General features: G+C 39.2%; 1 protein-coding gene across 1 annotated transcript; it reads left to right on the forward strand.

Annotated features, from left to right (window-relative positions):
- Positions 1 to 330: 330 nt before the first annotated feature.
- RGS2 (regulator of G protein signaling 2) lies at positions 331 to 3,759 on the forward strand. The gene is made up of 5 exons (XM_041773211.1): positions 331 to 592; positions 1,620 to 1,721; positions 1,824 to 1,885; positions 2,460 to 2,626; positions 2,900 to 3,759. The coding sequence occupies exons 1-5, from the start codon at positions 480 to 482 to the stop codon at positions 3,092 to 3,094; spliced, it is 639 nt and encodes a 212-aa protein (XP_041629145.1). The 5' UTR covers positions 331 to 479; the 3' UTR covers positions 3,095 to 3,759.
- The last annotated feature ends 22,556 nt before the right edge of the window (positions 3,760 to 26,315 follow it).

Consider the following 26,315-nt stretch of genomic DNA (forward strand, 5'->3'; position numbering starts at 1 on the left):
TGGAAAACATCTTAACTCAAAATAAAGCAATTGCACCCCGGTTCCCTCCCAGCAACCTCTCCCCGCCGGGGAATCTGCACCCCTTTAGGGTCGGGAGCGCTGCGGGGGGGGGGGGGGGGCGGGGGCGAGCGCCCCCTCCCGTCGCCGGGGGCGCGCTCCGCGACAGAGGTCGCCGGCCGTGGCTGGCGGCGAGGCGTCTCCGTCCGCTCCCACACCAAACCCCGCGAGCCGCCGCGATTGGCCCGAGTGCGCACGAAGCCGGAGCCTCCGACGTCAGCGGACCTCGCTTCGAGACCCTTCGGCGGCGCCCGTGACTGCCGCAGGCCGGGCCGCCCGCCCCCGTGCCCGGGTGCAGCCGACCAATCGGTGCCCTCGGGGGGCGGGACCGGCGGCGGAGGCCCCGCCCCCTCCCCGCCACCGCTCATAAAGGCGGCGGCGCGCGCCCCGCCGCGCAGAGCTGCGGCCCCGGCAGGAGGTGGATGATGCAAAGTGCCATGTTCCTGGCTGTCCAGCACGACTGCGGATCCATGGACAAGAGCTCGAGCAACAGCCCCAAGAGCGAGGAGAAGCGGGAAAAGATGAAGCGGACCCTGTGAGTACGGCCCTCCGTCGCCCGGCCCTCGCTGCGCACCTGGCGCTCCGGGTTTGCTGCAAACGTGATGACATTAGGAAACTATGTAACCCGTGCCCCTGCAGGGAAAAACAAAGACGTGCAAGAGGGCAATTAGCTAAGTAGGGTTAAATCTGTATGTGGACTGATTTTGTTACGTGAGCAAAGGACTCTCGGGCAGTTTAGGACTGAGAACATGTTTGATAGGGAGGCGGTGCTAGATGAGGAGGCTGAGAAATCGCAGGTTGGCTTTTTGCCCCCTGCGTTTAAGGTAGCAGCCCAGAATCCTGGGGCCGAAGCACATCCCCAGCACTGGTGCCTTGCATTATAAGTTCTGATCAGCTTACACAGCTTCTGGATTGGAATATTTTGGCTGGTTCTGAATATATTCGTTTTAAAATCGTTTTTGTTTTTTAACTGAATTGCTTATTTCACCCACTAAAGATTGTGCAGCAAATCATTGCTATGCATCATCTGCTTAAAATGAGTGTTGTAGTTGGGCTGGGGCAGGGGAGCTCAGTCTCTCTCTCTCTCTCTCTCTCTCTTTCTCAGACACACATACATCCCTACCTCATGGCTTCTGGAGTGGTCCAGAGCCTCTTGCTCTAAGGGTAGGAGGGAAATGAACACCCACTGACTCCAAGCAGTTCCAGTGTTAGGTTTCTTCAAGTGTGAAATGTCTCAGAATTGTAATTAAGGCTGCAGAAAAACTGCGGTCTTTTGTGGGCCAGAAATTGCATCTGTCTTTTTGAAATATGCCATCTAAATTCATTTAAATGTCCTAGGTAGACTTACCCTTGGTTATGAGAGTAGTACTTCTGCTCAGATGAATGGATGAAACTAATTGTGTTAAGCACATAGGTGCTAGGTTTAAATGTAAAATGAGTAAGACTGACTTTTGAAGATTCTTGTTGCTACTGGGTGGCTTTATTTGGTAAAAATGCCTTCAGCTGCCATAGCAATTTCAAATGTTGTCACTTAGTGAATATCTTTTTTTTTTCTTTTTAAGATTAAAAGATTGGAAGACCCGTTTGAGCTACTTCTTACAAAATTCATCCTCTCCTGGGAAGCCCAAAAATGGCAAGAAAAGCAAACAGCAAACCTTCATCAAGTAAGTTGAAAATCTTGTATTTGCGAACATGAATAGCTAGCTGCTGAGCTGAAAAGAGGAATTCTGATGTGCACGAGCTAATGAGCAGACCTTCTTTTGCAGGCCTTCTCCTGAGGAAGCACAGCTGTGGTCAGAAGCGTTTGATGAGCTGCTAGCCAGTAAATGTAAGTTAACCTTTTGAATTTGATCCATTTCACGAGATATCACAAATATCACAAGAGTCCACAAAGGTGTTCACAACAGAAAAGCAGATTGCTCAAGGGGAATTCAAATTTGCAATCACTAAAGATCTAATGCCTATTTTTCTCCTTTATTTCCTATTTAACCATAGAAATACATGGTTCATTCATTGTAGATAGGGAAGGAAGAGTAGCCCAAATTGTAGGGGCAGTTGCTCTTCCTTAAGGTTGAATTGAATCAGCTTTTTCCATTGCATACAAGGTTTCCAGGAGGTTTGGAGCCCAGAGAATTTAGGTTCCCCTATAAATATTTGCATTAAAAGCAAAGTATATTTGGTAGCAGTGTGCCGGCTTATGCATTTTGCCTATTAGCATCTTAGTCTTTAAAAGGCTAAATTCTGAAGGTTACAAGTTTGAGTGAAATATAGAAAATTGCCATCATTTAGAAATAATAAAATATAGGGATGGGAGAATGGTAGTTCTGAAAAAATTTTAAGACCTTAATTAGTCACCCAATTTACATTCTGCATGTTTTTTCCCCCCCTTTCTTCCTCCCCAGATGGTCTTGCTGCATTCAGGGCTTTTTTAAAATCTGAGTTTTGTGAAGAAAATATTGAGTTCTGGCTGGCCTGCGAAGACTTCAAAAAAACCAAGTCACCCCAAAAGTTGTCCTCCAAAGCAAGGAAAATATATACTGATTTCATAGAAAAAGAAGCACCTAAAGAGGTAAGGGGGGCAAAAAAGAACTTCAATTCAGCATATTTTGAATATTCTTAGCACCAAAATGAAACAAAAAGACATTAAATTAAAGGGGGGAGGGACAAGATTGTTTCAAGAAACTAATTCTAGTTTTTAATTCGCTTAATTTAATTTCTTCAATGACTTGGCTAATGAAGCTCATCACACATTATAGTTTTTGCTTCTTGTTTTCAACGATTAAATAGGTATCAGTCCCTAGCTTTGAATATGGAATAAACCACTTTTTTTTTTTAATTTCAGATAAACATAGACTTTCAAACCAAAACTCTGATTGCCCAAAATATACAAGAAGCTACAAGTGGCTGCTTTACAACTGCCCAGAAAAGGGTCTACAGCTTGATGGAGAACAACTCTTATCCCCGTTTCTTGGAGTCAGAATTCTATCAGGACTTGTGTAAAAAGCCACAGATCGCCACAGAGCCCCATGCTACATGAGACGATAAGGGGAGCCCAAGAGTGGAGGACATTTCATTTTGTTCCTAAGGGGAAAGGCTGTGACCTTCCAAAAAGACTGACCTTGAATTTAGCCTGGGTGTTCAGGAAACATCACTCAGAACTATTGATTCAGAGTTAGTGAATCAGGAAGCTGGTGACTGTGTAGGAGAAGCTTGTGTTGGGACGGCTCCCATAGCTCTGTCTAGAACCCAGGGAGAAAGTGGTCTAAATGTGGTGTGTCTCACTCACACTGGAAAGGCAGGAATGGGAGACCCAAAGGTCTGATGTGATACTGTTGGTCCAAACACATTTAAAATCAATAGGTCTGGGATTATGTGGCCTTAGCTAGCTGGCTGTATATCTTTCCCTAATTCAGCCCATTACCACATAGTGGTTTTAGTTTTAGTTATTTAGAATAAGTAATATTAAAATGTTTACCGTGTGCAAGGGTGTTGAAGTTCATACGACTACAGATCATCAGTACTGTTGTCTCCTGTAACACTAAAACTGAAATGGTCTGTTTGAATTGTTAAGTGTTATAACAGAACGAGTGCTGTTGTGTAGGAAACTACATTGTTCATGATGAGTGCCAAAAACTGTCCTGAAGGCAGCTAAACTTTGACGTGGTCTTTGAATACTTTTAATAAATTTATTTTGATAAATAATGTCATTGACTATTCGGTTCAGACATGGGGGGAGGGGGTTGTGAGGGAGGGGAGGAGTCCTGTTAACATGGCAGCTACAAGAGAAACCTTTTTCCAGTAAAGGAGAGGTACACCAGGTGATGTGCCTGTCGAGTAAGAATTGACAGTGCTCAGAAATGAGAAGTGATAGGAGTATGTCTTCCCTGCAGTTAACGTCTCTTTTAAACCTAATAAACGTTAGGTAGACCAAGAAAAGTCAGACCTCCTCCTTAGAACCACCCTGGGATCAGACTTTCTAATATAAGCTTGTTGTTAATGAAAACAAAAACCACTGACCTTAAAGCCCTTCGTGGGTATCTACTAAAGACTAGCTGAGAAGTAAAATAACGTAATGGAGACAAAGCACCAGAATAGTTCACATAACTCAGCTTCTCAAATGAAAAAAAGAAACCAAATAAGGTGAATGTAGGCCTGCCTTTTTTATTTCCCCTGGTTCCGGGCTCCCCTACAGGGTACTGGCATGAACTTCCAAGATGCATACCTGAAATTGTTCACCTCCATGATCAATACAAAAATCAGAATTTTCCTGATTGTCCTGCTTCCTTTAGCCAATAAAGAAACTGATTATGTTATGTCAGCTTATGATGAAGGCAAAAGAAGCACACTTTTGTTCTTAAACTTCATCGAGGAATGTGCTCTTTTCCTAGTCAAGGGTGAAAGGACTAGAATCTGTTATTTTTTCAAACCGGTTATTTAGAAAAGGAATACTCTTCTGCAGTAGGCTTCTTTTCCAACTTCCTTGATTATAGTCTTAGTTTTAGAAAGGAGAGAGAGCCTTCATCTCAGATTTGCAAGACCTGAACCTAAGCAATAATTTCTCATAGCTTTATGACCTTGGGAGTCCTCATCTTCCCCAGTTCCTCAATGTACATCTTCCTGTCTATCCCACTGCCTGGGAGGTAGTAAGGGGCTTTAAAGCACTTAAAAAAAAAAGGCATTCTGATTTGCCAAAAGAAAAATTGACAACACCATCACCTCCTCTCCACCACTACCCCCCCACCCCATAGTTTAAATACTGTTTTCATTGTGCTGGCATTAATTTCCCTTTTACCCAAAGTGTCTGGTGTCAACAGGCAAAAGCTCCATGAAAGACTGCCTCTTCCACTCCTGCAACACCACCAGCCAGGATAATACATAATAGGTGCTCTATAAACAGTGTTTGAATAAATGAATTCTGAAGGGTTATTGAAAGAGACATTTCTTAAGAGAATAAGTATGTCAGGTCTGCATATGCCTTAATTTGGGAAGGTTTTGGCCAACAGAGAAACTCAGGAGTCATGCCATATATTCAGTTAGCTACCCAGTCCTATTTATATTAGCTCAAATATATTTCTAGCCTACTTTCTGTAGCCACCCTGATCAAAGATGCCAATATCTGATGCCTGTGTGACGGAAATGGTCTCTACTCCCCTTATTCTTACCCCTACTTCTATGTGTCCCTTGCTTTTTAACTCTGGGAATCCTTTCAAAACAAGCTTGATTTTGTCTCCTATTGTTTATAAACCATTGACAGATTTTCCAAACAATTAGAATAAAGGCAATCCCCTATATAGCCAAACACCTGCATGGCTTGACTCCTCCTTCCACTCCAACCTTGTTTTCCCAGCTCTGCTGGCCACACTGGCCTACTTTCGTTCCCGTTGTGGGAAGTATGCCCCTGGTCCCACAGAACCTTTGCACGTAATAGTCCCTCTGTGTGGAATGCAATTTTAGCTTTTACTCATCATTCATAGATCCAAGCAATTGTCACTTCCCCAGGGGAAGCTTTCCCTGACCTCCTTACCTAGGTCACATCCCTTTTTAGACATTCTCATAGCACCAGGTTCTCTAATTTAGAGCGCTAATAAAATTCTCAGTAATTTGTATGATTATTTGATAATTCTGACTTCTCCCCCAGATCGTGGATAGCACAATTTGAAGGCTGTGTCTTTTGCTGCTCATTCCTGAATCCCAACACCTAGCACCTTGCCTGGCACACAGTGGAAGCTATATAAATCATTGCTAAATAAAAGAAGGCGTATTAAAAAGTCTTGTAAACAAATTTTGGTGAAATAAGTATCTACAAATGCACAAGGAAATAAGTACAAGGTTTTAAAAGGCCCATAGGCTCAAATGTCTGAAAATATCTGTAGAGTTTTTCTTTTGGCAAAAAATAAATACCTCTTATTCAGCATGTTCCCTGTAACTTTTGGCCTTTGATCGAAGGAGAAGCCAGATTATAGTAACCAAAAAACAAGAGTTTTGACTTTTTCAGGGCTTCTAAAAGCACAGGCTTTAATCAGGTGGTATTTTTCAATGTTCTCTAGTGTGGAACAAACAGAAACAGATTTAAGATTAGAAGCCACATACCTCCACAAATAAATATTACTTAATGTTCTAGTTTCTCAGAGTTCATATATTTAGGATCCACAGTCTAATCATTTTTTTTAAAGATTTTATATATTTATACATGAAAGACACACAGAGAGAGAGGCAGAGATACAAGCAAAGAGAAGCAGGCTCCATGCAGGTAGCCCGGTGTGGGACTTGATCCCAGGACCACTGGATCACTCCCTGGGCCAAAGGCAGGCTGTAAACCACTGAGCCACGCAGGCATCCCCAGTCTAATCATTTTGATAGTATTTCATTTTTTTTCATATATTTTAAGCGCAGGAGCATTTCAAAATATAGCAATCTCATGCACTGGAAAAAATAGAATTGTGTATTATTTTCATGTGAGCATAGGGAGGCGATATATGAGTTTCAATGACATGGCTTAAAGTGATCACTCAAAATTTCATAGGAAATGGGTCTTTGGTAGACTCATTTGATTTACCACAATGATCAGTGCTGGCTCGATTGTCTTACAGATGGGGGTGCACTGTGCATTTGGACTTTAGGACAGCCCTGCCTGTGCCAAGCACTACCCTATTTCTCACTTTGTTTTCCTGTGTTAGCCCAATCACAGATAAAAAAAGAAGTTAGTCTGACTTACAGAGAACTTTGCTACTATTAAACAGTGAGCTTTGACCTGCACGGAGATTTCCCTATACTGACTTTGATGCCTTTTGACAACCTTGGAAAACAAGTTTTTATGTTGTTGTTAATGGCAAGGAGATGAGGGTTTTTTTCAGCATTCTAGCTGAGGAGTAGCTTGGAGTTGCTTGAAGTGACAATAAGAGCCCAAAAGAGCTTCTCCTGTGGCCTGAGGGGTTAAAAAAAGAGAGAGAGAGAGAGAGAATCATCTACAACATAAGAGGTATATTCTAGCCTAAGGTGATCGAATTAAACAGAGGCCTGATATTAGCCCCTTGGGGCCATGATCTAGCACGACCAGACCATACTCTGTGTGGAGGATGGGGCCCAGTATGGCTATAGAAGTGTAACCCAGCACCAGGTGATAGAGGCTTTGAATATTAAAGATTGGGATTTTATTCTGAGGTAATAGATACCAATCTCAACTAAAATGTATAAAAATAGCTTGGGTGGCAATTTGGAGGATGCCCTGGAGGCAGGGAGATGAGCTAGGAGACTGCACTAATAGCCCAGACAAGAAACACCATTCCCCTAAACCAGGACAGTGCCACCCAGTAAATAATTCTGTGTGACAATAGCAGATTATACATCCCCTACTCTATGCAGAACACTAGTCTATGCCATAGAGGGAATAAATATAAAGACATGTAAGACATACAGCTTGTCCTCCAAGAGGCACCCATTAAATATCTCACAAAATAAGGGGCACGTAGGTGGCTCAGTCAGATTAAGCATTTGACTCTTGATATCAACTCAGGTCTCTATCTCAGGTGTTGGGCTCTGTGCTGGGCATGGAGCCTGCTTTAAAAGAAAAGAAAAGAAAAAACTCAAATAACAAACAAAATAACGTACAAAAGTTAAAACATAAGGTGGGCTATGATTGGTGACTAGTTACCAAAAGAGAAATGCAAATATCGTTAGCTGAAATCAGTCAATGAACAAAGTGAAGTGGCATTTTTGATGAGATTTGAAGAATGAGTAGATTTAATAAGGATGAAAGGGAGAGTACTCAGGGTGGAGAAACAGTTCAAATAAAGTTGGTACAAGACTCGATCCTGCATTGTACCATGACATTTTTGCAGGCAGATCTTTCTTGTAGGGGTGTATATTTGAAAGCTATTTCGTTGATTCATTATTTTGGCAAACATTTACGAAGGGTTTGTCTGGGCAAGGAAGATGTGAAAGTGTAGAAGAAATGGTCATCTCCTGAGAAGGACAGAAACTGGAAGACTGGAAGCTCAAGCTCAAAACTAAAAGCCACACTTCATTTTTCTTAAAAATGGATTCCAGTAAGATTATCAACCATCCTAGTCATCAGGATCTACGAAATCTTCCTTCAGAATAGCCCAGGCATTTTTCCATTCTCCTATTACAGCCAAGCTTACACACCATGGTCGTCATTCTCTCAACTGGATCAGAATAGACCTCAGGTTCTCTGTCCTGCTTCTAAAATTCATTCACTAGACTGCCTTTTGGATGCTGAGTTCCTCAATCTCTCTTATGACCAGAAAAAATATGAACTCTCTGGTATCTCCCAAATCAAGGTAAACTCTAATACCAAAGGCTAAAAATCCTCTACTATTTGTTCTTTCTTCCTATCCAGTCTTATTTCTCACCACTGACCAGAAGCAATCAAAGCTGGATTTCTTATTGTTCCTCAGATATACTATTTTTCTCCCATTATTAGATCAAATCATTCCCCTTACTTAGAACTGCTCTCTCTTCCCTTAAATTTGAGTCATTTCTCAAGGCTCAGAGATCAAGTTTCACCTCTATGAAAGGTTGCCAACGGTGTGTCAGTCTTTTTTTTTTTTTCTTTCAGTGTGTCAGTCTTATCTTCCAGCTAAGTGGTTGAAAATTGTACCATTTTGGTTTATTTTTACTTAATTTTCAGAGTAACTAGTAGGGTTCCAAGCGTGAAAGATACTTAGTATCCATTGACCATTGATTAACTGATTAGCTCATTGATTGATTGATTCACAAACTCTTCCATAAAAATGCATGCAGTGAAAAAAATGCAGGCAGTGATATAAATGATTTCATTTAAGTTTGCTAAACTCATTCGCAAAAAAGATTTTTTTCAGAAGTCTGCAAAGATTTTATTTTGGCCCTACATTTTTGCCTTGCAAATTTAGAGAGGGAAAAAAAGTAAACTATGCAGATCTTGGATAAGATCCTAACATTAGATTTTCTGGAATCCCAAGTTAATCTGATATTTATATGGTTTAAAAAGTGCACTGACCTATATGGAAACTTCCCTTAGGAGTGAGGCTTGTGTGTTTATTTAGCTGGTGTATATCTTAGACATGTACAGACGTCATATCAAAATCAAAATAATGAAAAAGAGAAAAGAGCCAAATAGGAAAGTGAGAAGAAACTATTTGACTATTTGCTGCCGTCTTCTGTGGGGTGAGGAGGGACTTGGTTTTCTTGGTTGGTAGTTTTTTTTGTTTTGTTTTGTTTTGGTTTTTGGTTTTTAATGCATTTTCAACTTCCAATCTCACAGAGGCCCATTCCACTTCCATCCCAAATGATTCTCTCAGTCTTGAGCTTCGGAATGCAACCACAAATTTTCTACAATGAGTGCATTTTGAAAGTGCAATATTGAAAAAAACTAAGAAAAATACGCGGTTTATATGACCTGTGGTAGAGTCTGAGAAAAACCAGATATAAAGCTGTACTTTAACAAGCAGGTGGTGTTTAGTTGACCTTTGCCCTGCTCGCAGGGAAGTTTATGACGTTAAATCTCCATTTGGCACAAACCAGTACATTCCCATACAGCGTGATTTTACAGAAGTGACCACTGAGCATGGTGACCTCAATGTCAGGACTTAAAGTTCTACCCCTTTCTTATTTCTCCTACTTCTGTGTTCAGATTCCAGAACTTCGAAAACCCTGTAACATTCCACAAAATTGCGAGTAAGATGATTAACATTGTAGGACGGCTAATCACAACAATTTCAAAGATAATTTTGGTCATCATACAACTATTTTGGGGGCAAAAGTCAATAATCCATCTACTATTGAAAATGTTAATATGGATGAAGTATTTCTGAACTTTGAGTCATTTTTTTTTAATCCAGGGAGTGTAGAAAAAAACCAGAAACAACACTGACTACACTATCAGCAAAGTAGTACTATCCAGCAAAAAAGAAAACAACCATGTAATATGCAACATATATCATTTTTAATTTTAAAACCACGTTAAGAAATGTAAAAAGAAGCAAACAAGTTAATTTTAACAATATATTTTATTTAACCCAGTATACTCAGAATATTATCATTGCAACATGTACTCCCTATAATAAATTATTAAAGAGACATGTCATATTTTTTTCTTATTAAGTCTTCAAAATTAAGCCTTTAAGTCTTATTAAGTCTAATGTGTCTTTACACTTACGGTATATTCAAATCCACACTAGTCATGCTTCAAGTGTTCAGTAGCCACCTGTGGCTACTGGCTACCAATTAGAGAGCATAGCAGTAATGGCTGAGTCTGAGGTGATGGATCATAAGCCAAAATAAATGTATGCATTCTCTTATTTTTTTCCTAATGCCCAAAATACATTTCATAGCTGGTGCTTCTCAAAATTTTTTTACCACTATGTTGCCTTTAATTAGGAAAAGTGTCTTCCATTTACTGAAGGCAATCAATCTAGATTGCCTGAGTTCAAATCCCATCTCCATCTCTTACTTGTGTGGCCAAACATGGACATATGAAACCTTCCTTATTTTTAAGTTTTATTCATTTAAATAATCTCTAGACCCAACATGGGGTCTGAACTCACAACCCTGTGGTCAGGCATCACATGTTCTTCCAGCTGAGCCAGCTAGACACTAACTTCACTCTCTCATCTATAAAAGAGAGGAGTTATAGATTACCTTACAGGGATTTTTATTCTTTTAGGTTTTTTTCAAAGTAAATGGATTGATACGTGTAAAGTTCTTATGGCAGTGCAAGCAAATGAGGTTTAAAAATAATATTACTTTTTTAAGAGTTACCTATTAATACTACTTTGTATCATTTTCTAGACATGATGGAAATCAGTAAATACTGTTGACTGGGAGGCCACTAACTCAGTTAATATGGAAATACTGATGTGAATGAACTAGTTTCTCAAAAGAACTGACCCCTTCGCTGATTAGAATTATTTTTTTTAATTCTATGGATGTATATGTGTATGTATGTAGAAGAGCACAAACAGGGGGAGGAGTAGAGAGAGAGGGAGCGAACCTCAAGCAGACTCCACACTGAGCTCCTAGCTCAATGTAGGACTCCATCCCACGACCCTGAGAACATGAGCCAAAATCAAGAGTCAGATGGTCAACAGACTGAGCCACCCAGGTGGCTAGAATTATTAGAATTAGAATTAGAATGTTGCTTTCATGCTTTCAACAAATACAACCGGGTACCCAAATGAGCAATAGACAAGATCTGTGGTCTGTGCCATCAGGGGAACTTCTGCTTTGGTGGATTGCCCCTGTATTTTTCCTTGCTTACACCTATCACTTGGATGTTTTTTGTCATTTATCAAGCTGTCATGAAAAATACAAAAATTCAAAGAATAGGGTAGATACCACTCATTGTGCGATCAGAGCTCCTGCTGTTACTTTGCACTCAATCCTCCTCTGCACTTGTTTTGTTGACAGAGCAGCTTCCATTATGGTCACAGATTGGTTCTCATTAGTAAGGGCAGCAATGGACACCAAAAGATGTTCCTCCAACTATAGGGAAAAAAGTTTATTTCTTAAGTTTAATTAAATAACCTGGAGCAGTCCAGAGGAGAAATCATTGGCTGATTGGCTTAACACTGATTGGCTTAACCCTGGGTTTATGAATGATCATTGGTAAAATGTATAAAATCAACAGGATCCAATACTACTCCTTAGTCTAGGAGTGGGATCATGCCTAGGGAAGGAATGGGTGGCTGAAAAAATGTAGAATTTAGCTAGAAAGGAGGAGCTGAAATTGTCTGGTGAATCGGCAGTGTCTATTACACGATGCTGAGAGGAACTTACATGGGTATATTGTTCTGAAGTCACTGAAGACAGTCTATGACTCAGTGAGCACTTGGGGATGTCACAGAATGGCTCACCGCAAAATGAAACCCTGAGCGCACATGATTTTTATCTTGACTGCATGAATTGTTCTTACAATTCAAACGTGGCTGTAAAGTATTAAAGGAGAAAATCAGCATAACACAAGGAATAGCTTTAGAAATTTGATTTACAGCTCCACTTGCTAAAGTTTTGTGTGTGGAAAAGTCACTTCTATGAGCCATAGTTTTCTCATTCAGTCCCTCTCCTAGCCTCATATTCTGGTGAGGGTCAAAGGATATAATTTGTGTGAAGGAAATTCATAAGTTTATTTTTTATTTATTTAAATTCAATTTGCCGAAATATAGTATAACACCCAGTGCTCATCCCATTAAGTGCCCTCCTTAGTGCTTGTCACCTGGTTACCCGCCCCCCTGCAACCCTTTGTTTCCCAGAGTTAGTAGTCTCTCGTGGTTTGTCTCCCTCTCTAATTTTTCCCAGTCAGTTCCCCTCCTTTCCCTTATAATCCATTTGACTATTTCTTTTATTCCCCATATGAGTGAAACCATATGATGATTGTCCTTCTCCGATTGACTTACTTCACTCAGCATAATACCCTCCAGTTCCATCCACATTGAAGCAAATGGTGGGCATTCATCATTTCTAATGGCTGAGTAATATTCCACTGTATACATAGACCATATCTTTATCCACTCATCTGTCGATGGACACCGAGGCTCCTTCCACAGTTGGACTATTTTGGACATTGCTGCTATAAACATTGGGGTGCAGGTGTCCCAACATTTCACTACATCTGTATCTTTGGAGTAAATACCCAGTAGTGCAATTGCTGGGTCGTAGGGTAGTTCTATTTTTAACTCTTTGAGGAACCTCCAAACTGTTTTCCAGAGAGGCTGTACGAATCTGCATTCCCACCAGAAATTTGTAAGCTTTAAATGCAAAATAGAAATCACGTTATTATCATTAACAGGAAAATTCAAAGGTTTCAAGTTTGGGGGAAGGCAGTTCCCAATGCTGTATGTTTGATCTCATGAGTCTTCAGTTATTGTTGATATGATATAATATAGGCCTTATGTTAATGTACGATTTTTGTATCCCAACTACTTAGACAATAGCATGCATTTCTTTTGAATTGGTACAAACTATTACAAAAATAAACACTTCCTCACTCAAAATGCATTTTGCAAAGGTTAAAAGCAAAACATGTAAATACTCTAGATAGGACCAAATAAAAATATTCTTTTTAAAAAAAAGATTTTATTTTTAAGTAACTTCTACACTCAGCATGGGGCTTGGACTTACAATCACAAGATCAAGAGTTGCATGCTCTACTGACTGAGCCTGGTGCCCCTGAATGAAAATATTCTATGGGCAAGAGTTAAATATTTATTACAAACAGCCCATTTTAGAAGCAGCACAATTTAATCTAGTTCTGCCTGTTTGTCCTTCAGTGATTATCTGCTCTTCTGACTTCTATTCCTCTACCATCATTATCTAGGCCTTCTTTGTGTTGGCCCAATACAAAGAATTTTCTCTTTCCAATTCACCCTACATATGGAAGCAGATTATTCCTCATAAATGCCAATTTATATATTGTACTCCATTCAAAAAATTTCATTGTCTCCCTATTTCCTAAGTAGCATAGAAAGAGCCCTAGATTGGAAGTCAACAGAATGAGATTCTGGTTATAATAGCATTAACTATTTGGTTAACGTGGGGATTGTCACCTCTTAACTACTTCATGCGTAAATTTGATCTCTAAAATCTTTTCCAGCTCTAAAATCCTGCTTGGCTTTGAATAGTCCCCAAAATCTATCCCTATCCTAACAATTTTAATTTTTTCCCCAAACAATCTAACATAAAACCACTGCTTTAGTCCATCTGCTCTCCTTCCTATCCCCAGAAGCAAAGCCAATATCATTTCACTCATACCGACCTGTCTGGACAGGTCCCCTACTCCGTTTATCCTACCTATATCCTATATATTCTTCAAGACCCAACTCACATTCCCCAGGCACACCAGTTTATTAATCTTTGCTTCCAATCCTTCATTCAACAAAACTTGCTGAGTACCTATTGTGTGCAAAGCACTGCGGGAACACCACACTGAATTAAAAAACAAAAAACAAAAAAACAGACGTTTCCAGCCCCTGTGGATCTGACATTCCACTGGAGTCAATAAATAATGAACAAGCGAATAAACAAGATAATTCTAGATGATGACAAATGCCTATGAAAGAAATATGCTAAGCGGTTAGATAGGGAAGAGACGGGGTGGTCTGGGAAGGCATCTGTTAGCCATGTAGTGTTGTTGGATGCTCCCTGAACTTGTGTTGACCGACCGATTAACCCAAAGACCAGTTCTGCTTTGCAACAACCAATCCTCTTTAAATAAAAGCCTTAAAACTTGTTTTAGCTAAGCCATCACTTTTTATTAATTCCACAATAATTTTTATCTAGAAAAGGGATACTTTTTTAACCAACGTATTACATTCAGTATTTTTTTTTTAAGTTCTAAAAAACCAAAATCCCTTGAGGTATGTCTCAAATCACTAAGGATACTAGGTTTACCCAAATTTTTTGCTAATGTTGTTTTGATACTCCAGGCTAATATTTTCTGGATGGCTTTTGGCCTTCTGATTATTTGTTAACGGTTTATTTCCTCCGGTAGCATCCTGCCTCTCTTGCTAGTGCCCTATCATGTTGCTGACATTATCACCACCCACTCCATCCCCTGGGCTAAAAACCTGCCTCTATATGCTTTTTGTGAAAGTTAGAAACCTCACCCACTCACATTACTGAGTCACTAAACCTCAGAGATTCGCCTTAGAGCTCTACTCCTTAAGTTTCTACAAAGAAAACCAACAATAGCATTTAAGTAATTCCAAGGTGATACCATTTTTCTTAAAACAAACAAACAAACAATGCACGAAGACAGTCTGCCTTTGGCCAGGCTTTCACCACCTCGCAACTGGATGCCTGACTACAACTTTCTCCTGAAAGTTCTCCCACCTGCAGACTGTCGCTCCAGTTCACCCTACCGAAGGAAAGGGGTGGAAAGAACATGGAGCTGAAAACAGGATCAAATTCTAGTTGTCATCTTGATTGTGCCATTTTAAATAGTTATTCAGCCTTTGGGACAATACAGAAGCTCTCTCACTCAGCTTGTTTCCTTATTGGTAAATCATACCGACGTTAGAAACGGTTTTAAGAAATCTGAGAAGCATTGCAAGCATTGCACTTACCACTGTGCTGGCACATAGAGGCATCCAAATTGAACTTCCCCTTCCCTTCCTTAAATCAAATCAGATCTCCATCATTATTTCTCCGCCTAGGAAAGCCTGCTCAACAAGCCTGTATTATTTATACAATCAGCTCCAGATCTATTAGCAGGCTCTTCTCATTGTGGTTCAATTACTTTTTCAGCTCTCTTTGATAGCTTCTTAAATTACTCTCTTCACCCTCCACGAAGGCACCCTGGCCTGCCATTAAAGCAGACAACTCAACACTTCGAGACAGCATGAGCTTCTCAGGTGGCTCTACCCCCCAGGCCTTGGCACGTATTGTTTTCTTGCCTAAAATGCCCTTCTTTCCTCTGAGATTTCCTTATTCCTTCTTCAAATTCTTGATAAAATTTTGATTTCTTTAAAAACCTCACTGACAAACCCAAGGCAGAGCGAATACTTCTTCTGATCTCCTAAGTTATTTTGTTCACATCTCCATAATAGCTTTTTTGTTGTCGTTGTTGTCATTACATAAATTAACCCATTTATTTATAAACTAGCAATGTTTCAAATGCTGGAGCTTCTACTGGTCTTTCAATCTCTTCAGTCTTCAGTCTTCTCTTCAGTCTTCAGTCTTCTTCTCTTCTCTTCAGTAATGCCACAGAAGGCATTACTGTGGGGACAGAGATGATGCTGTAAGTCCAGGTACTACCAGCTTCTGTTTTCATGGAGGAACCACAGTGCTGGATGCCCACACCTCCTCTTTTCATCTTGGTTTTGCCACAGAAGGAGCAACTGTAGTTGGCATGCTAGCTTATTTCAATTTTCTTCACCATTTTCCTGAAGGAGGCACCATAATGAGTCTCATATTTAGCAATGATTCTGACCTTTTTGGTGCATTTTAGCCATATCCCCATAAATTATGCCCAAGCTCAGAGAATATAGCATTTTTATTATTGAGATATCTATTCTGAAACATTAATCTTTTCTGTACTTGCTTATAAAGACATTTCCCCTGTCAATCAGAAGCATTCTCATTGCTTGGTCAATATATAGGATTGTTCCAATGGAGGAAAGAGAACTCGATCTCTTGATCAGTGTCTTATTTGTTTGTTTTTTAGACAGACCCTTTTGAGGGGTCTATGCCCTTGAATAGGAAAGAATTACATCTTTATTTTCACTAACTTCCAAATGAATTTAGCATTTCCTTCCATTGTGAATCTAAGCAACAAACCACAATAGTAGTAGCAAAACATATGACTCTGTCACAGATAGAAAGCACAGATATTTTTATGTCACATTGTTAAAGATATTTTGAAATATTGTTTACATTCATCATTACTTCCAAATTTCAATAGTAATTAGATCTGACACTAGATCTTTTTTAAAGTGCTAACAAAGAAGTGCATATATTACTCTATTACAGTTTTTTAAGTAAATTTTTGAGAAATTGTTGACTCACATACAATTGTAAGAAACAATACAGAGAGATCCAATTCTCCCCAATGATGACATCTTGCAAAGCTATAGTAAAATATCACAACTGGGATGTTGATGTTGATACATTCAAGAAAAACAACAGTTTCATCTCCATAATGATCCTTTGTATTACCATTCTAGTAACACATTTTCACCAGCAATATATGTATGAGTGATTCAGTTTTTTCCCACCCTGACAAGCATTTGGTGTTAAAACAATTTTTTACTTTAGCCATCCTGGTAGGTATGTAGTGATATTTCATTTTAGTTTTAATTTGCACTTCTCTGAGAGCTAATGATGTTGAATATTTTTTCATGAGCTTATTTGCCATCTGTATATCCTCTCTGGTGAAATATCTGCTCATGTCTTTTGTTCATGTCATTTTATTCATTTTCTAATTGGATTATTTATTTTACTATGAAAGCTGAAGTAGAATGCCCAACACCTGATTTTAATATTAAATTCTCTTTTACTACTTACTGTTTTGAATTGGTTATTGGTATGTCTGCCTTCCCCTTGCTCTCATGAAAGAACTGTAAGTAGTCCTAATAGTGACAGATGGTCTTAGTTTTCATTCATCAGAGAATGTCTTGATTTCTCCTTCATTCCTAAAGGACATTTGCACTGGATATAGAATTTGGAGTTAACAATTCTTCCAGCACTTGAAGATGACATGCCACTTTCTTCAGCCTCCACGATTTCTGATAAATTTGCTGTCATTCAAATTGCTTTCTCCCTATGAATAACAAGATTTTGCTCTTTTGCTTTTAGTTTTAGAAGTTTGTGTATGATACATTTTGATGTGAATTTCTAGGGATTCATCCTTTTTGTGACCCAATAGCCTTCTTGATTACATAGGTTTAGTGCTCTTGTTGAATTGGGAAGTTTTTCAGCCATCATTTTTTCAGCCTTACTCTCATCCTTTCTCCTAAAGACACAAATGTTTGATGTTGTTGTTGTTGTTGTTGTTGTTGTTGTTGTTGTTGTTGTTATAATCCCACAGGTAAGTGAGGCACTGCTCATTTTTTACCTCCATTTTTTCTACTTTTTCAAACTAGATAATTTCTTCAATTTTTATCTTCAGGGTCATTGATTGTTTCCTCTGTCTCATCCATTCTGCTGTTGGGCCCATCCATTGAACGTTTTTATTTAGGTTCTTGTATTTTTCATTTATAATTTTTCCATTTGGTTCTTCTTGCTATCTTCTATCTCTTTGCTGAAACTTTCTATTTTCCTCAGATTTAAACAATGTTCGTAATTGCTTACTGAAGTGTTTTTATAAAGGTTGCTTTAATATCTTTGCCAGATAATTTTAACATCTCCATCATCTCCTTATTGGTATCTACTGATTGTCTTTTTCTTTTTCATTCCAGCTGTTTCTTGGTATGACAACCGATTTTGTATAAAAATCTGGACATTCTGAATATTTTTTTATGAGATTCTGGGTTCTGTTGAAACTTTCTGTTTTATCTGGCTTCATCTGACACTACTCCAGCAGGAAAAGGGACATGCTGCCTTATTATTTCAGGTTGACTAGATATCCAAATTTCCCACTTGACCTCTGTTGCTACTTGAGGGGAAGAGATGCTTATCATTACTGCTGGGCAGGGGTAGGAGTCACAGCTCCCCACGGGACCTCCACTACCCTTCCCATTCAGCCTTTGCCAGCATAGGTGTGGGTGGGGCCACAGTTTTTTTTCTATGGTGTTTGGCTGACGTGGACGCTTATTGTTTAGTCTTCTGTCTTGCTAGGTTTTCCCTTTCCTGGTCCTTTGGCTATAAAGAAAGAAGGCTTTTTTGTTGGGACTTTTTTTGTTTGCATGCCTTGACATTTCTGAGTTGCCAGCTTTTTGGCTTTAGGTCCACAATATATAAGGCAAAAAGATCTAAAGAAATCATAACTGTATCACCCCTTGGTCTCTGAACTCTCTATCTGGTCTTTCTAGTTCTTTCCGCCTTTCAGAGTGTTTTTTTGTTTGTTTCATATATAATGTCCAGGGCTTTTAGTTATACTTAGGAGGAGAAATAAGGAAAAGAAAATGTATTCCATCTTCCAGGAAGTAGAAATCTCCTCTAACATTGTTTTTTTTTTCTAATATTTTGATTAGTGTATTTCAATATAATTGGTTTCTTTTGCAATCCTGTATGTTTTATTTATGCATTTGTCTGATAAACATCAGAAAGCCATACAAGTACCACAAGCACAGAACCACCACAATAAAGAAAAATTTTAAAAGGAGACCCAAGGGAAGCAGCACAGACTTATATTCCAAGATGTCACAATTAGCCCAACTCCCTTCCTTAGAGCATGCATTGGCTTTCTAACTTGGTGTATCCTCTCCAACCCCATCCAGAGTTAGGATAATTACATGGAGAGGACTAGGGAGCCATCCTTTACTATTGCTTGCAAGGTAACCCAAGTCTTCAGACCTTCCTCAAAACTCCAGAGAGCATCACCTCTCATCCTAGCTGAGTAGTTAGCTATTCTGTCAGTCACTTTGGGTGTGGGTTTTCTACTCTCCAGAATGGTCATTTCTTAATTGTGCTACTTTGAAAATTACCTTTTCAGTGGCCCAGAATACTCATATGCATGCCTTGTACCCAGAGAGGAATGAAAGTCTTTGTCAACCCGATGGCAAATGATAGTAGGAAAAGACCACACACCAGGACTGAAGGAAGGCTGCTCAACCACTATCATATTACATTTAAATGTGTATATATCTTTTCACTAGACTGAATTCCTCACAGGAAATAAACTGTTTTACATTCCCTCTTATTCTCAGTGTTTAATACAAGTTGAGATATCTGAAAGATGCCTAATAAGTATTATTAAATAAATAAATAGGCGAATCTATCCCAAAGAGAAATAGTATGCTAGAATTTACCAAAAGACTTCATGCTTGTATATTCCTAATTTAGTTTAAAAAACATTCGTAGGTCATTTAAGACAATATTAGTCATTCCTTGGGCTTTCATCCCTAATTCCTTTTTTAAAAAAAGATTTTATTTATTTATTTATTTTTATTTCTTTTTACTTATTTATTTTATAAATTTATTTTTTATTGGTGTTCAATTTGTCAACATACAGAATAACATCCAGTGCTCATCCCGTCAAGTGTCCAACTCAGGGCCCGCCACCCAGTCACCCTCACCCCCCGCCCACCTCCCTTTCCACCACCCCTAGTTCATTTCCCAGAGTTAGGAGTCTTTCATGTTCTGTCTCCCTTTCTGATATTTCCCACTTATTTTTTCTCCTTTCCCCTTTATTCCCTTTCACTATTTTTTATATTCCCCAAATGAATGAGACCATATAATGTTTGTCCTTCTCCGATTGACTTATTTCACTCAGCATAATCTCCTCCAGTTCCATCCACATCGAAGCAAATGGTGGGTATTTGCTGTTTCTAATGGCTGAGTAATATTCCATTGTATACATAAACCACATCTTCTTTATCCAAGATACAGATGCAATGAAATGCCGGGACACCTGCACCCCAATGTTTATAGCAGCAATGTCCACAATAGCCAAACTGTGGAAGGAGCCTCGGTGTCCATCGAAAGATGAATGGATATTTATTTATTTTTAGAGAGAGAGAACATGCAAGTAGGGGGACGTGCAGAGAGAGAAGGTGAGAGAATCTTCTTTTAAATCTTATTTAAATTCAATTAATTAACGTATAATGTATTTTTGGTTTCAGATGTAGAGTTCAGTGATTCATCAGTCTTATATAATACCCAGTGCTCATTACATCATGTGCCCTCCTTAATGTTCATCACCCAGTTACCCTATCCACCCACCTCCACCCCTCCAGGGACCCTCGGTTTGTTTCTCTTACGGTTTGTCAGGGAGAGAGAATCTTGAACACACTCCCCAACCAGCACAGAGCTTGATGCAGGGCTCGATCTCATGACCCCGAGATCATGACATGAGCAGAAATCAAGAGTCAGACACTTAACTAACTGGGCCACCCAAGCACTCCTTATTCCTAATTTCTTCTTATCCACCTACTACTATTCACTTAAATTTGGACAGTAAAATGTATGCATACTTTTTCCATTTCACAGACCATCTGGCACAGATTTCATTCATGCTGCTACCTCATAAATAAATTAACGATGGCACAAAGTTTCCGGGTCCAATCACAATAATACTATTCCCCTCCTCCGCTTCCCCACCCTGACACCAAGTGTCGAGGTGAACACATCCTAGGACAACGGTCTGGGGAGTATCACCTTAAACAAGATTTTTTTAGATAAGTCCCAGTGATCTGTCAACAACTAATAGTAATATCTCTAGTTAGCTAGAGTCTGGAAACACAGAAGATAATGATCTTGAGTGTAGTCTCATAAATCTTTAACCCATGTAGCCCTCCTCAACAGCAAACTCTGCTTAAAAGCAAATGAAAATGTAAAGAAACCATTTGCACATCTCAGTGTTAGCTACCCAACAAAGTCTGTGAAATGCAAGGAACATTAGCCAGGAATTGAAAGGAAATGACTAAGTTAGGAGTTGGGAAATGGTTCACAGCATCAGGAATGACAACGTGTAAAGAAGGGTGGCATTCCACGCCTCCTTGCTGGGCAGGGCATCCAAGATAGCTTATGAGCTGTCATGAAAGATAAACCAAGGTTTGTCTTACTAAGACCAATATCAAAGGAAGCCTGGAAGTGAATCTGACAGCTAATACTGTGAGTGAGGTTACTGACGACAATAATTAATGAATAACCCCCCTGGAACTCTTCATCAGTGATGTAGGAATCATTGAGGAATTCAGACTCAGATCTCAGAGGGAACACCTTTTGAATAGCCTAGATAGATAAGGAAATCAAGGGAAAAGAGTGCATTTTTTAAGGCAGATAATTTCATTCCTATGATTAAATAGAAAAGACTTGTAGTCTGAATTAAAAACAAAAAAAATCCAAGGTAAATAAAAAGTTTTGATGAAATGCAAAACAGATTTTAGGTATACTGTAAGCGTAGTGCACACAAAACATGGATATTTATTTTGTAAGGATGTTTTAAAATTGTCTTGCTTTATTGTTGTAAAACTAGCATTATAGATAATGTAAGTGCCAAGTTGCTTAAAATCATGGTAGCTGTAGTGTCAAATAAGTTGCCTAGAGTGGTTAAACTTCCAAATGGACTTATTCCATTTCCAAATAGGTTTAGCATGAGTCCGAGTGTATGTGCACACAGATGTGCACCGGTGTTCAACCTGGATCACATTAGAAGTTGGGGGGAAGAAAGGTAGTTAATCAAATCTCTTCTACAGAGGTTGTCTGTGTGGTTCAGTGATTGAGCAACTGTCTTTGGCTCAAGGAGTGATCCCGGGGTCCTAGGAACAAGTCTCACATCAGGCTTCCCGCAGGAGCCTGCTCCTTCCTCTGCCTATGTCTCTGCCTCTCTCTATCTCTCTCATGAATAAATAAATAAAATCTTTAAAAAAAATATCTTCTACAACCATTACCTAAAAAAAAAAAAAGACAAAAACTTTTGTTGACCACTCAACAATGAAACAGAAAATATGAATAGGGAAGTCTCATAAATCCAGAAAAGTTAGATCTCTTTTCCCCTATAAAACTTCTGAGAATTCTGCATCATATAGTAATTGATCTCTTTACTATAAGGTTTCTACATGATATAGCTCCTTTTAGCTCTTACTAGACTTTTATACTTTCCTATTTCACGTGTTCCTTCTTGTGCTCAATTTGTAGTAATCTCTCCAATCATTTATTTTAAACAAAAAAGCTCACTGACACCTATTAAGAGTCAACGTACTAGAAGTAAGAGAACAATAAAAAAAAATGCTATCTATATTCTCAGAAGGTATAGTATATACTACAATATGCAGTATTGGGAGTACACTATTAATAATTAAGCTGCCAACACTAAATTATTATAAACAATAAATACTAGTGATTACACTGATGGTAAATAGCAATTCAGTGATCTTATTTTTTTTATTTTTTTAAGATTTTATTTATTTATTCATGAGAGAAACAGAGAGAGAGAGGCAGAGACACAGTCAGAGGGAGAAGCAGGCTCCATCCAGGAAGCCCAATGTGGTACTCAATCCCGGGTCCCCAGGATCACACCCTGGGCTGAAGGTGATGCTAAACCACTGAGCCACCCAGGCTGCCCTGATTCTATTTTTTAGCTTAAAAATTGCTCATGAACTCCAATGATTCCATCTTATAGATCTTAATAGAACCCAGTAGCTTATCAGTTCTTTATGAGTTAGCCCCTCATCTTCAGTGACAACTTGATTTTTTATACTTCTTTTATTTATTTATTTATTTTAGAAGGAGAGGGAGAGTTGGGGGTAGGGGCAGAGGAAGAGAGAGAGAGAAAAAAACGCAAGCAGACTCAATGCTGAGTGTGGAGCCCAACAGGGGGCTCAACCTCACAACCCTGAGATCAAACCTGAGTCAGACACTTAACTGAATGTGCCACCCAAGTGCCCCAAATATGCCATCTAGGCACCCCAATTGTTTATACCCTTAATGATACCTAAGGACTGCATAATACCTCACAGTTCACAAGGCATTTTCACAATCATATGTACCTTACAATAAGATAGTGGTACATAGAATAGGCCTCTTAAATAATGAATCCCAATCTTGTTATTTCATAAGAAAGAATGAACTACAGAGGTAAAATGATTCACCAATGTTACTTTGCTCATTTGAGACAGAACCAAGACAAGATTTCAGACCCAGGCCATTTCCCACCACACCAGCTGCCTCACCTTAGTCCATATTTTAAAGATTTCAAACTGAAGACCCATGAATTTAAGTGACGTTTTTAAGGTTATATGGCAAATAAGTGCCAAAATCAAAAGGAAAGCCTGCTTGCCATGGTTCTTCCTTCTCCATCCATTATGGAAATTTGATTTACAATTATAGGTTATTTGCGTATCATGTACATACCTAAAATGGATTTCCCTCTCAAATTCAGTAATAAAACTACTTTCAGCCATTGAAAGTCATTTTATTTTATTTTTTTTGAAAGTCATTTTAATGGAGAACATAAACATATGATTTTTTCACTAGACATTTGAAAACACGCGTTTGGAACAAGGTAGGTAAGTCAGGTCCAAAGACTGACTCTGGAGTCCTCACTGTGTACATGGAAGTTAGTGCTGGAAAGAAGTGAGCTTCTGCAGGAGGAGTCTGCAGTGTAGAGACATAACAGAAGAGCTCAAGCATCTCTCAGAATATATCAGTATTTGAGAGACACATTGAGGTCCAGCAAAAGAGACTGGAAGCAGTTAACAGAGATAGCAGTGGAGTCAAGAGAAAATGCTGTTCTAGAAGAGAAGGAAAAAGAAACTTTTGAAAAAATAAGTTCAGGTCATACAATTCAAAATGCTAGGGAAATATTAAATAAGAGTTTGGAGGCCGTAGGACCCGGGATATCCAAAAACATGCTGCTAGGGGCACCTGGATGGCTCAGTGGTTGAGCGTCTACCTTTGGTTCAGGGCGTGACCCTGGGGTCCTGGGATCAAGTCCCACATCAGGCTCCTGTGGGGAGCCTGCTTCTCCCTCTGCCTATGTCTCTGCCTATCTCTCTGTGTTTTTCATAAATAAATAAATAAAATCCTTAAAAACAAAAACACGCTGCTAGAGATTTTACACTTTATTGTTAAAGAAATACAGGGAATTTTTTAAACCATTTTTGCACAAAAGAGTTAGCAAGATGAGAACTGTTTCACAAAAGTCTGATCTAGCCACTTCACATAGTATAAGTCAAGATGAGAAGAAATTACAAGAAGGATAGATTACAATTGCACAGATAAGAAAAAATAAAAACTGAAACTAGAGTGATATCAGTGGAGAAGAAATGTGAAAGAAGATCAATATTTTGGAAGAAGTAAAATCAAATATATATATATATATATTTAAAACATGTGTTAAATATACATGTTATATACATATATACAGATGTTTTATATGTCATAGACATTTATATATGTATAATACATATATGTGTGTTATGTATTACATATTTTACAATTCTAGCCTTTGAGGAATTTTGTTGAAGGGAAGATAAATTCTTACACATTGAAAATATGAGTTGATGACATGAGGCCATATTTACCTGCTAATAGGAAATTCTGGTACAATAAGCATGGATATCAGTGAAGCTTTGATAAAGAAGTATGGGTATAGACAAGTCACCCAAGACACTTTTTAATTTATATTGAAGCCAGGCAGCAATTTTTTAGTGTGGAAGAGAAAGTGTTGCTTTAAAAAGTATGTATTAACTCTAAATAGAGAGATCAGTAATTAACCTGAGGTGGCATTAGTCATTTAAACAGGCATCTGGTCAAACCAGTAATGGTGACTTCTTTTCATTTCTAAGCAGAAAAACTATTTTAAATGGCCTTACAGATGCAGTTATCTAAATACTGTGGCTAAGACCAGCTTTAAAGTACCTTCAGCCACATTCTCAGAAGCAATGTCTCCCACTGTCCCACAAGCTGACAGTGAGAGGAAAAATGCATGACACCAAAACCTATGATTGACAGGCAATCTTCTATCAGAGTCTAAGAGGAAATTCAGCGATCCCAGCGTACCGTGAAGCTAATTTAGGCATCACAATCTTTTGATGACACATGGTTTGCAGCCTGAAAGAGAACAAAACTGCCTCAGAGAAATGAAAGAGACTTAACTCTTTCCCCAGTACCTACCTTTAGGCACAAAACCAGGGAGCTGTTTGTTGGGGCTACCAGGGCACTATTCCCCCAGTGCACCCATCAGCTACCTCCCTTTATATTCACAGGTGGACTGCAACCTCCTCTAGTCCACTACCCCCCCGCCCTTTTGCAAAAGAAAGGAAGGCAAGAAAGAATTTGAGGGGTCTGGAAGAGGAGCATTGCATCCTGGGAGGGGTTAAGCACAGTGGAGAAGGCAGACAAAATGCTGGTAGCAGTACATAGGGAAGGTTACAGCTAGCACTCCAGGCACTTCACAGAGGACCAGGTAATAGCGATAGACAATCCTCCTCCACATAACAAAGTCATATTTAGTGAATACCTTCAAGATGCCAGACACTGGGCCATGAGTTGAAGTATATCTGTATATCCTCCATGTGAGAGAAAGGAGATTATCATACACACACAGGGCAGGGACAAGCCACACATCATTAGTAAACCCCAAGACTGAAGCATCTGATTCTCTTGGCCACTGTCCTGGCTCTGTGGTCTCACTTTCTTGATCTCTAGTTCTCACTTACGGGCTCTTCTTCCAAACCTCTTTGCCTGATAGGGATATATCTGAGAAGTAGTTCATATGAAAAAGACCTAGAATTTCAGGTGGATATAAGTTGACAGTTTATTGTGGCATACAGTATTAGGCCTGTGTTAACAGAGGTAGAGTCTTTAGGATGAAGGAGATTCTGCTGTGGATCTGTCATAGCAAGGGTATTGCTGCAGTTCTAGACTCAGGGCAATGGGAAAAAAAGAAATCTTCCTCATAGTTTTGACTAAGGCTACCACTTCCCTGGACCATTTTATCTCTGTTGCTACATCTGATTATGAGGGGAGTGTCCTGAACAAAGGTACCTGGTCAAGGAAGAGAGGAATTTAGTTATAGCTAAAGTCCTAATGCAGGAGCAGTGTCGGCCTTTGGGGAGGAAGGAATACAGTGCAGATTTCTAAGAGGGAAGGTATTAAAATCCCAGCTTTACCATCCAGTAGCTAGGTGACCATGAGAAAGTTATTAAGGTGCTCTGGGC

Source organism: Vulpes lagopus, chromosome 11 (assembly GCF_018345385.1).
Source record: "Vulpes lagopus strain Blue_001 chromosome 11, ASM1834538v1, whole genome shotgun sequence".
Classification (NCBI taxonomy): domain Eukaryota; kingdom Metazoa; phylum Chordata; class Mammalia; order Carnivora; family Canidae; genus Vulpes; species Vulpes lagopus.